Source organism: Lepus europaeus, chromosome 17 (genome assembly GCF_033115175.1).
Source record: "Lepus europaeus isolate LE1 chromosome 17, mLepTim1.pri, whole genome shotgun sequence".
NCBI classification, from domain to species: Eukaryota; Metazoa; Chordata; class Mammalia; order Lagomorpha; family Leporidae; genus Lepus; species Lepus europaeus.
The window spans coordinates 15,502,817-15,516,872 of NC_084843.1; the positions used below are offsets into that span (position 1 = coordinate 15,502,817).

Consider the following 14,056-nt stretch of genomic DNA (forward strand, 5'->3'; position numbering starts at 1 on the left):
GCAATCTTGTCTTCTCAATGGTTTGGTTTTAAGTGTTTATTGTAAAATGCTAAAAATATTACAAAAAGATGGGGGAAAAAAAGGGGGGAGACAGAAACCAAACCACCTGAAATCTCATCAACAAGAGATCGCCTCTCTCAACATTTTAGTGACTGTGCTTCTGGATAGTTCCCTACGTGCTATAGACATGTGTACAGTTTTCCATGAATTCATCTCCTAGTGTTTTGTTCAAGGGTCTTCTTTTCAAAAACCATTTATTCTTCTGCATGTCACACAAACAGCTGAAAGCCTTGGATTTGCTTGGGCCCTTGGCAACAGTGGGCATTGTGTCCTGGCCAAAGCTGAGCTTTGCATTTCTGTAATGGTAGTTATTACCATGTAGCTTGATAGTCCCTGGTATATTTCCCTCTCCCAACAGACTCAGAGCCACTCAATGACAGGACTGGTATTTGTTTGGTCCTTATGAATAGCACTGTGCATGAAGTAAGTGCACAAATGTTCAGGGAGTGAATTGATACCATCCCAGGAGAGGCTGTGGGGGAGAAACTCTCAGCTCCCTGGTCCAGATGGTGAGGTCTCACCGCTCCTTGAATGCAGACACCTTTGTGGTACACAGGTACAGTTTAGGAGCCCGGGAAGCAAGGTATGTGGGCATATTTTAACCCACTTTTGTTTTATCATATCACAAAGAGTTTCCCTTTCTTATGAAAGAGGAGAATCGTTCTTTATCACATGAGATGAATCCTAGGTTTTTAAGAAAAGGTAGCAGTGTCCAGGAATGTGCCTCCCTGACTCTGAGAATGATGGAAGACTGTAGCTGTCGTCTACACCCCTCTGGGCGATTAGGGTGCTGGCCTTTGACCTCTGGGGGGCAGGGCTGCATCCTGGCGTGACAGTTTCCATGTTGCTCTACAGGGTATTGGGTGGGGTGCTGAAAGCATTTGGGATTTGCCTGGTGAGCAGCCAGAGGTTCATTGCAAAGAGACAAGATACATTGCGAAGAGGAATATTAATATTCAGATTTTTCTGGCTAACATCTCTAACAATATGAGTCAGACGCAAAGAGCCCAGGGTGAAACACCTTTTCATTTAGCCCGAGCCTGGGTTATCTCCATTGCAAGAAGGAAGGAAAAGTTCCTGCTGTATAGGGAATGGGTACAACTAAGGGATGGATGACAAAGTACTTTCAGTGGGTGGACAGTTAATGGCATTGTGTTATTTGTTGTTTTCTTTTCCATAGATAAATGTATTACATAATAGAGTACACACCTTCTAATAACTTACCAGACTAGAATTTAGGTGCTTGGAACAGAGGTCATTGTCTGCTTCAATTTTAACTTCTAACAAGCCCAGCAGTACTGCTGGGTACCCCTGAGGTTGTATATTCCCTCAGATGGAACCTGCAAGGCTCTCTGGGAAACTGCTCTTAGTAGAGAACACAGAAGGAGGGAACGTGGTAGGTGGGAGACAGTGAGGGGAGGAAAAGGATTTTTATTGTATGAAAAAAATTTTTTTTCATCAAATGTCTTTACCTGACCAAAACCAAAGAGTGTCAAATTAAAATAATGTCAGTTTTACAAAATGAAACACACGGTTCATCCCAGACCACAGTCTGACTGCCGTCTGCCCTTGCCGTGACCCTCAGCCCTGCGTGGATCAGGTGGCTGGTCACGTGAGCGGAGTACTGAAACTGACATTCTGGCCCTGCTTTGCTTTTCCTGTCTTCGCAGTAGGGTAACTGAGCCGGTGTTTGCGCATGCTCAGCGAACCTGAGACGCTGGCGTGCAATGCAGATGTGATTTCCTCTCTGGCAAGAGCCCATGCACGCTGAACGACCATGGCCTGTTAAAGATTCATCATGAAACTCTTCAACCAGTTAACGTTCACAACTGATGTAGGGAAGTCAGCCCAAGAACAAACCTACTGGGTATTTTTTATTATGACTATTGTCATTAATTATTATTGAGCTGAAACTCATATAACATAAAGTTAATCATTTTAAGATGAAGGTTTCCCTGGCCGTTAGAGCTTTCACAATGCTGTGCAGCCACCACCTCCATCCAGTTCCAAAGCATTGTGTTCCCGTGCCCTTTCGTAGCCGTGTTCATGATTCTCTCGTTCTCCCAGTCCCTGGAAGTCACCACTCTGCTCTCTGTCTCTGAATCCACCAGTTCTGCGCATTTCATTCGGATGGAATCACACACGCTGTTTCCCTTTGTGTCTGGCTGCTTGCGCAGAGCACAGGGATTTCAGGGGTCACCCGGCTTCGTGTATCGGCATTTCATTCCTCTTTTAATTTTACCGATTTGAAAGGCAAAGACAGAGATCTCCCATTGGTTAGTTTACTCCCCAAACGCCCGCAGCAACCGGAGCTGGGCCAGGTCAAAGCCAGGAGCTGGGAATGCAATCCAAGTATCCCAGGTGGGTCAGGGACTTAACTACTTGAGCCATCACGTGTTTCCTACCAGAGTGCACATGAGCAGGAAGCTGGAATTGGAAGAGAGCTGGGACTAAATGTAGGACCTCAATATGGAATGTGGCTGTCCCAAGCGGCATCTTAACCACTGGGTCAAATACCCACCCTTAATTTCTTTTTGTGGTTGAATGATATTCCACTGCACGACTGTCCCGCGTTTTATTCATCCGTTCACCAGTTAATAGGCATTTAAGCTCTTTCCACCTTTGGCTGCTGTGAACCAGGCTGTGATGGACATACCTCCACTGGTACTTGAGTAGCTGTTTTCAATTCTTTTGGGTCTTGGGTGCTACTCTAAAAGTTGTTTGCCAGGGACTATCCCTGTGTCTATATCCGTGTCTGCCAGTCCTCCAGACTCCCCCAGAAATTGCGGGGCTGGCGCCTGCAGTGTTCACCTTCTGACAGGCATCGGCCCGGGTGCTGTTGATGCCACAGGTACCAGAGTCCATCTTTCTCTGCTTGCCTTTCTTTCTCTCTTGTTTGCTCCCTGTCCCGCTCTGCTTAGGGGTGGTTTGGGGCTCCTACTGTCTGCCTGAACATCTGAATTAGGCGTTATGAGCAAACAGGAGGCCTGCCCCACACCCGCAGAGGAGCTGATGGGTAGAGCCATGTCCTAGATGAGCGGTTGCTTGCCAGTCCTGAGAGAGATCACGCAGAGAATTTGTCTTGTCCATTGACGTCATGGCCTGAGCGTCCTAGTTACGTGCAAGTAGGCAATCAGTGCCCTTGGCGTTGCCGTGGGACCATTGGCCGTTTCTGAGAGCATCTCATGCTTGGGTGGAACTCGGCCTTGTTTGCATGGCCCCCATCCTTCCCTTAAAGAGAATCCTACTTTTCATCTCAAGCCTGTCTCTGTGATGTTCGCGCCATGAGAAACATTGCTGAGTGAGCACACGAGACCAGCGGAGAAAGCTCCAGGAAGCAATGATCCTCTGGGCCTGTGGGCCACCAGCTGGCCTTTGGGAATTGTGAAGGTGTGTGTGTACTTGTTAGGACATTGGTGTATTCCTTACATGTAGCCCCTCGTTGTAGTTAATGATTGTACCACTCATTGTTCTCCGTACAGGACCTTAAGCCTAAAAATCGGAGTGGGTAGCAAAAGAGTATTCATGTTTTATGCCAATACTTTTTATCTTCTATCAAAGAATCTCTACTCCATTCCCCAGAAATATAGGCATGGTACTCTTCAGGGAAATGGAAGAGAGGCTGCTTAAGGAATTCTTATGCAGGGAGCCAGCAGTGTGGCCCAGTGGGTTCAGCCACACCAACATCCCATATCAGAGTGCCACTTCAGGTTCTGGCTGCTCTGCTTCTGATCCAGTGTCCTGCTAATGCACTTGGGGCGGCAGCCAAAGACGGTCCAGGTACTTGGGCCCCTGCCACCCATGTGCAAGACCAGGATGGAATTCTTGGATCCTGGCTCCGACCTGGCCCAGACCTGGCTGTTATGAGTGAATGGAAGATTTCTCCTCCCCCTCTTCTCCTTCTGTCTCTCCTTTTCTCCCTCTCTCTGCTGCCACCCCCCTCCCTCTCTCCCTTTGTCTCCTTTTCTATCATTCTACCTTTCAAGTGAATTAATCTTTTCTAAAAAAAGTAAGTTTTTATGCAAGGCTGTGGGCACACTGTCCTTAAGGAACCTATTAAATTTCTCAGCTCCTAACCAGTTTTCCACATCCTTTCTAAAGTTCACGTTCTGCTTGATCAGCGTGTACCTTCAGATATCTGATGGACTTAACTATGTCTCGGGCATGCAGGTCACTCACCCTGTTCCAAACAGGCCACGAGAAATTCAGCCTTTCCCAGGCCCCTCAGATTCAGGACAGAATCCAGTCCTGATGGCAGCAGCCTGTGTGTGAGCCTCCAAATGTAAGTAGCGGAAAGTTTCAGGCTCTCAACTCACATGATGTGGGCCGACAAGTCTGAATGGTGTTAAGTCCATGGCAGACTCTCTTGTGCATCTTCGTTGTTCACCATCACGCCTAGCAATGTTAGCCACGGGATTCCTGCTTACACGGGGATTCCTGATCCTGAAGACAGGGGGAAAAAGCGCCCTGTACTCCGGAAGAGGGGGCTTTGTGGTCTCCCCAAGCCCTCCTAACAGAAGTCCGTGGGCACTGGTTTAGAGGCTAGAATTGGGAGCTGGAAAGCTGTAAATAATGTACATTGGTTAAACCTTTGACTAAAGGGACTGAAACTCTGTAAGGTGCATGCTATGGAGGAAGGATTCGATGCACAAGAACTGCCCCTTGTCAAATCACACAGGATTCAGGAATGGGCACGGCACGGCCTGCCTGCAGCTTTCCTGATGAACTGAAGCTGCCACCTGCTGCTGATAGGGCCCGGGAGAACTTCTGCTGTGGTGTTTTCCAAAGACAACAAGAGACCTCACTTAAATGTAGCAGCTCAACAGGTACCCTGGCCGTGAAGACAGCAAGGGGAGCAGCTGACCTCAGCAGAGTCATGGGTGACCACGGGGGGTCTCAGTGCACGGCTCCATACTCAGGGGCCACAAAAGCCTTTCAAAATGATGTGGCCAATCTGGGGAATAGACTATTGCTAGCGCTGAAGCCCGTTCTCCAGAGAGCGGGAGTGGATGGCGCCTCCATGGAATTCCAGGTTCTCAGACACCGTGCATTGCTCTTCTGGGCGATGGCGGCACTGAATTTCAGAAGTTAAAACGCGCCTCTGAAAACTAAGTCTTGAACAGTGCTGGGCCCAACAAATGCTCAGTTTCACACCATGCTTTGCCTTTATCCTGTCTGATGCTGATCCCACCATGCCTAAGGCACTTGCCGTGGTGTGCTACAAAACAAAAATGTGCATGCATTTGGGTGACTTGGTTTAAATAAAAAGCATGGACTGTGACCAGTCAGTATCTGTCAACTCCTAAGTGTCTAATTTGGGACCTGGCCGCCCTGAGTGGCCTGGGTGAAGATGAGGTTAAGCTTCAACAGCATCCACTTGCTGGACTAATGTTTTTACCCCTGCTAATGATGAGCCCCTTCTGAATAGGGAAAGGCTTTCAAATACCTAAATCATTTACATCTTAAAGATAATAAAACTGTGGTCCCACTTTTATAAACAATAGTGTAAGGAAAATCTGGGTTATTCAATGCATGTGTTGCAAACTCAAGGGCCCATGGTCAATGACAGAGATGCTTGAGGTTAGCCCATGTGTGAGAAAAGGTGGCACCTGACACTGGGGCCCTGTGGCTGGATGGAGGCCTCGCGAAGTGGAACTATCGGTCCTGCATAGAGAGAGTGCTCTCTGTCCCTCTGAGCAGTGATTCCCACAGTGGAATCCTCGTGGCAGAGGTTAGTCTGACAGGTGTGGGAGGCGGCTGGTTGACATGATAGAATCTGATCCCTGTTCAGGTCACTTTCTCCTGTGTCCCTTCCTTCTCCCTCCTTTAGCTAGAACAATTGTCCTTTTATATGTGGCTTCACACAAGGTTGGGAAACCCACATCCTGTAAGAACAATTGGATGACAAGATAAGATGTCATTAAATTCAGGTCCTCAAGTTAGCCAAATCCTGGAACTTAAATGTGTGTGTGTGTGTGTGTTTCTCAATCTCCTTAGCTTGAATCCTGGCCAGGGATAAAGTATCCTAGTTAACACTCTTCTAAAAGGATATCTTATTGAGTCTCTAAAGTCTCATTCCACTTTCTATTAATAGAGGCCTTTATCTGAAATGATGCCATTTGTTTTTCATCCACATGGATAGCCATGAACTTATGTGGTAATTTTGTGTATGGCAAATACTGCTTTTTTCAATTTTTAATTACAAAAAATGATTCCAGGTAAAGCTTGAATCTTCTGGAATATACCTGGGCAACAGTTTCAGTGGCACAAATGGATTTTTTAATTCTTAATTTTAAAATTCCTACAGTAAAGAAAGGGCATGTTCTGAACTGTCTCAAATTCCTATGGACATCTTATGTCATCTCGGTGTCTCCACAAGCATTGATTAGTGGAGCAAAGTTTCCAGTCTCTTTTCCCGATCTATGTAATTTTGCCCAATCATTCTGAATTTAGACACTCTGCCTCTCAGTGAGCCATTCTGGTTCCACAGTGGCTGTGTGCGCCCATTCACAGCCGAAGAGCCAGTAGTCAGGGGAACCTCCCGGCCATGGGGGTTTAAACTCAGAGCAGAGCTGGCAACGGGGGGGGCGTGGGTTCATGGTCGCTGGACAGTGGCGTCTGCGGCCCTGCTCTCTACTGGGCTGTGTTCCGCTCTGGGACACGGGGCCTTCGTTTCACGAGTGTAAAATCAAGCATTTCCACCCTGTGGTCTACATGGCTCTCAGATGTCCTGTGGTCTCTAAAATACAGATCGCCCCCCGTCTTCCCCCGCAGGCACTCCAGGATGCACTGAAATAGCTGATGTGCAAAACCTCTTAAAAGTTCCAAACTCAGGCCGGCGCTGCGGCTCACTAGGCTAATCCTCCACCTTGCGGCGCCGGCACACCGGGTTCTAGTCCCAGTCGGGGTGCCGGATTCTGTCCTGGTTGCCCCTCTTCCAGGCCAGCTCTCTGCTGTGGCCAGGGAGTGCAGTGGAGGATGGCCCAAGTGCTTGGGCCCTGCACCTGCATGGGAGACCAGGAGAAGCACCTGGCTCCTGCCTTCGGATCAGCATGGTGTGCCGGCCACAGCGGCCATTGGAGGGTGAACCAACGGCAAAGGAAGACCTTTCTCTCTGTCTCTCTCTCTCACAATCCATTCTGCCTGTCAAAAAAAAAAAAAAAAAAGTTCCAAACTGCAGAACATGAGATTTTAAAACTGTGGTGATGATTCTGAAACAAATGCCTTCCCAGGGGCTGACACTGGGCCTTCTAAAAAGATTTGTAAGGGGAAGATGAACTGGAAGTTGTGTTAGACTATTGCAGGTACCAGAAGAGTGGAGACACCTGGCCTTTACCGTGTGCCCAAAACAGGCATGTCCTCTTTAATCCTCACAGCAACCGGGGTGGCAGGGATTGTTCATCCGCCCGTTCTACAGGTGCAGCGGAAGCCCAGCAGTTGCCCAGCTCACCCCGGCCTCGTCAGCTCAGTGTCAGAGCTGGAACTTGTCTCCAGAGTCCTTAATGACTGTGATTTGTTTACCCAGGGGTCAGAGCACACAGGGGCACAGACAATGAAGCTCATTTTTCCCTGCTGTTCCTCGTATCATCCTCTATCAGAGCCCCCTTCCCAACCCCTGTTAATATCTTGGACAGGCTCCATGGAGTGCTGGTCACTTTCAGGTCCTCAGAGTCCAAGCCAGCTGAAAATTCTACTCTCACATCGTTTGCAGAGCAACAGCCTTTTCCCAGCTCGGACCCCTCCTAAATGGAAGGCCTGCCATGGGGAGAGCGGGAAGGCACAGCCCCTTCCCTTATTCCTCTGTCTCCTTCCCATCCTTTGGGGCTGCTTTGGGGCCTGGGAAGGAGCCAGGGGTGAGAGGGGCCAAGGTGTCACAGCTCTGCCTTGTCAAGCTTCCCTTTCCAGTAACTCTGGCTGGAGGTGTGGGCGGAGGGGATGCATCTGAGTTCCTTGGCCAGTGTGCAATTTTAGGCTGACCTGCAATCCAACCTTCCCCGGGCTCCGGTCCTGCTCCTCATCACTGCCTCCCACTTAAGAAGTTCCCTGCCCTTAGTGATGCCTTTCTCAGGAGGCATCATCACTCAAGACGCTTGGGAGTGAGCCCATCCAGAGGACACGCGTGCACCCCCTGCAGGCCACAGTGAGCGCTCGCACACTCTACCTCTGCCATCTTCACTGGCCACCCAGCATGGCTCCAGCCAACCTCTGGCCTTCCTAACTCCGCAGGCTGCAGACTTCTGGTTCATGAGTGCTTCCAAGCTCCAGGACTGCCCAGTCCACGTGTCCCAAGAGCTCTAACGTCAGAAGCTCCTCCTGTCCCACAGCAGTCTCAAGGCCTGGGCTTCCCCACTCAGTGAGCTTCTAGGTATAGGACTGTTCCACCCTCGCCAAGGGATCCTCTGATCCTTCTCACAAGGGAGGAGAGGGAAACATCGCACCATGCTGTGTAGACAGCTCCTGGCTAACTGCTCTATTCAGTTTTGAATTTCTGATTTCAGAGGTAGGTAGGCAGTAGGGGTTGGTAGAGTCTTCTATCTTTTACTAAGTTCTGCAAGAATATTTCTAGCACCCATCTCTGGAAGATGGAAATCCTATCACTACTGTCCTCATCTCTCCTTAGCCAAAAAATCCCAACACTAGGAAAGTCCCATTGTATGTTCTGGAAGCTTTGAGCCTGGATGGGCAGCTGCTATCAGTGACGGTTACCATCCTGGACTGTTCTGGGCATGCCCGAAACACGCAGGCCTGGGAAGGTTAGAATGAATGGAAATTCAGCTACTATGTAGTTGTCATTTTTTTCTTTTTGAAAGGAGATCATTTAAAATCTTGCTTAATTTTTACTTACTTATTTTATTTGTTTAACAGCAAAGAAAGAGAGAGAGACATAGAGTTCTCATTTGCCAGTTCATTCTCCAAATGCCTGCAGTAGCCAGGGCTGGGGCCAAGCCAAAGCTGGGAGCCAGGAGCCAGGAACTCAGTCTGGGTATCCCACATAGGTGGTAGGGACCCAACTACTTGAGCCATCACCCCTGCCTCCCAGACTTTGCATTAGGAAGAATCTGGAATCAGGAGCAGGGCTGGGACTTGAACCTTGGCGCTCTGTGTGGGGTGTGGATATCCCAAACGGCATCTTAACCACTGTGCCATTTGCCTGCCCCGAGTTCTCCTTTCTGTGGCTCCCTGTTCTTAATTGTCTTGCCCAGAGAGGCATCTTCACAGACTAAGATATCTTTTTGGCATTAACTTTGCCCAAAGGTAAATTCTGGGGAATAGTTCTTAAGGAGAAGGCAGGCTACTGACTGGCGGGCACTTGAGGGCTGCCAGAGTAATGACACCTGCCTTAGTTTAGGAATGCCAAGGTCTTAGGAAGACCTCTTCTTCAATTTAAATGCCTGTAAAGCCCAGGTGTCTGTGGCTCTATGCCAAATAGGTGTATTAGGGAGGCAGGCAGGATCCTTATTGTTAAGAATAGTTATTTCCTTTGGATGAAATAATACATCTTATGGGTTCAGGTATGTATGTTGATTTAACAGGGACCCACCTAGCTGAATCCCTGCTCTTCTCTGGCTCTGATGCCAAGACTCAAGGGGCTGGACAAAGTGTTTCAGGCTAGGTGTTTTTTTCTTATTCTTTTATCCCATTTGGTCATTATTTTCCCTTGGACGAGCACTGGCAAGTTACTAGTGGGCTTTATTTCCTTGATGCTGCTCCGTATTCACCTATTTCTGACTTTGACAATAATTCCCGTGCCAATCACCAGCTTTCTATATTTATCAGCAGCTGCTTCAGTGATGTGGAAACAATTTTCTCAACAGCTGAAAAACACGAAGAGCGAGTAGGACAGTGTGTTCCCCTGAAAGAGCTCAGCTGGAGTGAGCAGGGTAGGAGAGACTGATCCTGATCCAGCACAAGTCTTTCCCACTTTTCCCAGCATGACTTCAGGCTCTGGGGACGGGAGCTTTCTCCGGAGAGCATGCGTGGCCCCTGGGGAATATACCTGCATCCGCTGGGTCAGCTGATGTGGGTAGATAGTCTCTGTTCTTGCAGGCACTCTTTGTTGATCTGCTTGATTGGCGTCTTACAGTTTGAGTTGAAAGAGGTTTAACTTTAGCCTCAACTTCCAGCCCAACTTTACCAGATGGCTGGCTTTTAACACTCATCTTTCAATAAATGTTTCTCCGGAAAACATGATCAAACTTGGTTATAGAACACCTGCCCTCCCAGAGGCCATGGGCACTTTGACAAGAACGATTGGGAAGGTTTGACAGTACCATGTTTCCCAGGGCCCTTGTGTGGTGCCTGATTCCTGGAGCAAGCACACTAAGTGCAGAGTGTTCACAATGGTCCTGAGGTCCTCAACTGTGTCTTAGTTTCCTTTTAGCTCTGGGATGTCTGTGCATGAAGGTCTTATAAAGAGAGCAAGAGCTAGAGTTAGGAGACCTGCTCTTGGGGACCGGTATTGTGGCATCGTGGGTAAAGCCACCACCTATGACATAAGCATCCTATTTGGTGCCAGTTTTAGTCCCAGCTGTTCCCTGCTAATGGTCTGGGAAAAGTGATGGAAGATGGCCCAAGTTCTTGAGCTTTTGTCACCCATGTGGAAGACCTGGATGAAGCGCCTGGCTATTGGCTTCAGCCTGACCCAGCCCTGGCCACTGCAGCCATTTGGGGAGTGAACCAGTGGATGGAAGACCTCTTTCTAACTCTTTCAAATAAATAAATAAATCTTTGAGAGAGAGGGAGGCCTGCCCTCTGGTCACAGTTCTGCCCCTAACCAAGGAAATAGGGAGCCAGATGGGGTAACTCACGTGTGCCAAGCCTCATGTTATGCCGAGCACCTTACAGTGTACCACCTCTTTCTTCCGTATAGCGCATTTCACCAATGAAGAAATGAGGTTGCAGAATGAGTACCTTGCCCAGGTCTTCCTAACACCAAAGCCCACGCTCTCACATCCCCTACCATCCAACTCGCTGACCCTCCCTGCTGGTGCAGGGGGAGACCGTGGGCAACTCAACTCTGTCAGCCTCCCTGAGACCAACAGTCTTCATGTGTAGAATTGAAAAGCCATCTTTATATTTTCTGCTTAAAAAAAAAAAAAAAAAAAATTCCGTTACCCTTCCTTATTATTTAAATCTTTGCTGCCACCTAGTGGGAATTATCTACTCGGAAGAATGAAGGCGTTTTGCAATTCACATTACAAATTGCTCATTCCATTCTGGAAAAGGTCAAATTATGGAGTCAGTAAGATGGGTTGCAAGAGGTTAGAGGGAAGGAGGAGGGAAGGGATGTCAGGGCAGTGAAAAGAGTCTGTGCAATACTGTAATTATGGGTAGATGCCATTGTGAATTCATCCAAACTCATAGGATGCCCAAATCCAAGACTGCACCCGATGTGAGCCATGGACAGAGTGATTAGGCTGTGTCAGTGTAGGCTCAGCAGCTGTACCAGATGTGCCACTCTGATGGGGGGTGTTGACAGTGGTGGAGACAGTGCACGTCGGGGGAGGGAGTATATGAGAAATCTCCATACCTTCTGCTCAGTGTCGCTATGAACCAAAAACTGCCCATAAAACATCTATTTTTTTTAAAGCCCTCCATTATTAAAAGTCCTTATTGTTCCTCTACCCTTTAAACAAACATCGTGCCCTTCCGTTTTTATCTCTATAGTAAACTGCCAGTTGTGAGATTCCTGTAGAAGATAGTTGGTAAGATACGGGGGTGAAATCAACTCGAGTTCCCTGGACAGTCTCATGGCTAAAACACTGTAAGCAGCGCAGAAGTGTGTAGGCGCAGAATCGAGTCCACCGAGGAAGCTCCTTGGGACTTTCTTACGTTTTTACCCGGAAACGTTCTGTTGTGGCGAGAGAACACACACATGTCCTTTTCCTTACTGATTCCCTGGGAATGAGCTTATGTTCTACACGCTCTTCTGCTGCCTTTTTTTTTGTTGTTGTTGTTTCCTGATCTATTTTGGCTGCGATTCCATGTGTGCCCGCAAATCTACCTCTTTAAGTGCACATAGTACTCCAGTGCCGACTCCACGCTAGTGTAGTGTGCTCAGCCCTCGCCGATGCTCACCCGGCTCGTCTCAGCTACTGTTGTTGGAGGAGTGCTACAGGGAACACACACGCATACACACTCTTTTGATGACATATTTGTAGAATGAGGCCCTAGACGTACCATTTCCAATATAAAGGTACATTAACACCTGCTGACGGGGATCACCAGGAACACATCTGTAGGTTTGCTGAACTGGCTGTGGCAAGGCTGAGAGCCAGAGGCACTGGGCCCGGGGTGGATGGGGGACATCTCTGGGAAAGGTTTGGAGGGGCCTATCTAAGATTTGGGCTTGTGCTGGGTAATGTTGGGGAAGATTGTAGGGAGCAGGAGCAGTTTTGCATTGGGTGCTGACGAGAAGCAGGAGCGGGCATTTGGGTACCTTCCGTTTTCTCGGGAAGAGGAGGATGAAGGTTGAGCCAGAAGGGCCGTTAGGGAAGCAGCAGCAGTCACAGATGTGGTGGTTGGATGGGGGAGGGGGTGAGCCTTTGTGTGCCAAGGGGCCTCAACTCTGTCTTGTTCCAAACATGGCCATCGAGTGGCTTGCCTGGACACCACTCGGTTCTGTGAAGATTTCGTGATCAGCTGGGGGCATCACAGCCAATCTGCTCAGCAAGGCTTGCTTCCATATTCAGTTGATTTTGAGCGTTTGTAGGTATTTCCTGAAAGGTTGCCCTAACCTACATTGTTCTGGGTTCATTGAAATACTCAGCTTCCCCAACTCAGTGAAGTATGTAACCATCAAAATAATAATGGCAGTGAACATAGTGGCAAATATTTATAGAGCCACTTCCCACGTGCCAACCAGTGTGCTTAATCCACTTTTTCACCAGGTCCTCACCAGGGCCTCGGGAGAGATGCTACTGATCTGCCTACTTACAAGGCTTAGGGAGAGGGAGGAACGGGACTGGTCAGGTGGCTAACGAGGAGCTGAGTAAGGTTCAGACCCTGCCATCCACTTCCTGTGCCCACACCAGCAAGAAATACCATCTCTCCCCTCTGGTTCTCAGGCGCCTGCCATGGGCAATTTTAAGATAAGGAATTAAGAGTCATTTAATCATCACAAATTCCAAAAGGCTGATTTAGGTTGATGGAGAAGTCGGATTCCATTTACAAATGAAATTTGTGGCGGCATTCCAGGACTCACATCTACAGCAACCGTCACGAGGGGCACAGCTACTCACATGTGCGCTTGACTGACAGAAGCCTAGGAGGACTCTCTAAAATCACAGCCAAGAAGTTCGAACTAAATACCCAGCTGGAGCTCAGAGGACACTGACAAAGCCCCCAGGGAGGGCGGAGGACATCCAACCCCTTGCATCCCCTGCCGATCCTACAGGTCCCATGCTGGGTGAGGCCTGGGCCTGTGAGACTTGGCCGGCGAAGACTCTGTGCAGGGCAGGACGGCGGAGTGAGATGGTACTGCACGCCTAGTGGCAGAGCGCGTGAGGGGCGCACCGTGGGCGCAGGGGCACGCATGCTTGCACTTCCCAGAGCCAACACAGAGTGACCACTGCCTGCTCTCTTTTGCAGACTGTGCTGGCTGTGGAAGAGACATCAAGAACGGGCAGGCGCTGCTGGCGCTGGACCAGCAGTGGCACTTGGGGTGCTTTAAATGCAAGTCTTGCGGGAAGGTCCTCACCGGGGAGTACATCAGCAAGTAAGACTGGGTGTGGGGGTGTGGTGCTCTCAGCGGGGGTGGGCTCTGCTCTCAGGAGGCCTGGCCCCCCACCCACCCAGTGCCAAACTGCACTCATACCCCACTCTCCACATGCACTTTTTGCTGTAAAACTCTAGAAAATAATCGTATGCGTCTCCTTGTCCGTCCTTTGGCTACTCAGTGGAATGTTAACCGTTGCCCGGTTGAACAACTGCTGTTGTTATATCACGTGGTCACCAGTGAAGCATTAGTCATTTCCCTTTTGCTGTTTCCCACCCA

General features: G+C 48.9%; 1 protein-coding gene across 1 annotated transcript in view; it reads left to right on the forward strand.

The window, feature by feature from the left end:
• The window catches only part of ABLIM1 (actin binding LIM protein 1), a 171,455-nt gene that overhangs the window by 54,407 nt on the left and 102,992 nt on the right, over positions 1 to 14,056 (forward strand). Inside the window, exon 5 of the mRNA XM_062215055.1 lies at positions 13,651 to 13,777. Within this exon, the coding sequence (XP_062071039.1) occupies positions 13,651 to 13,777 (127 nt within the window). The remainder of the gene's footprint in view (positions 1 to 13,650; positions 13,778 to 14,056) is intronic.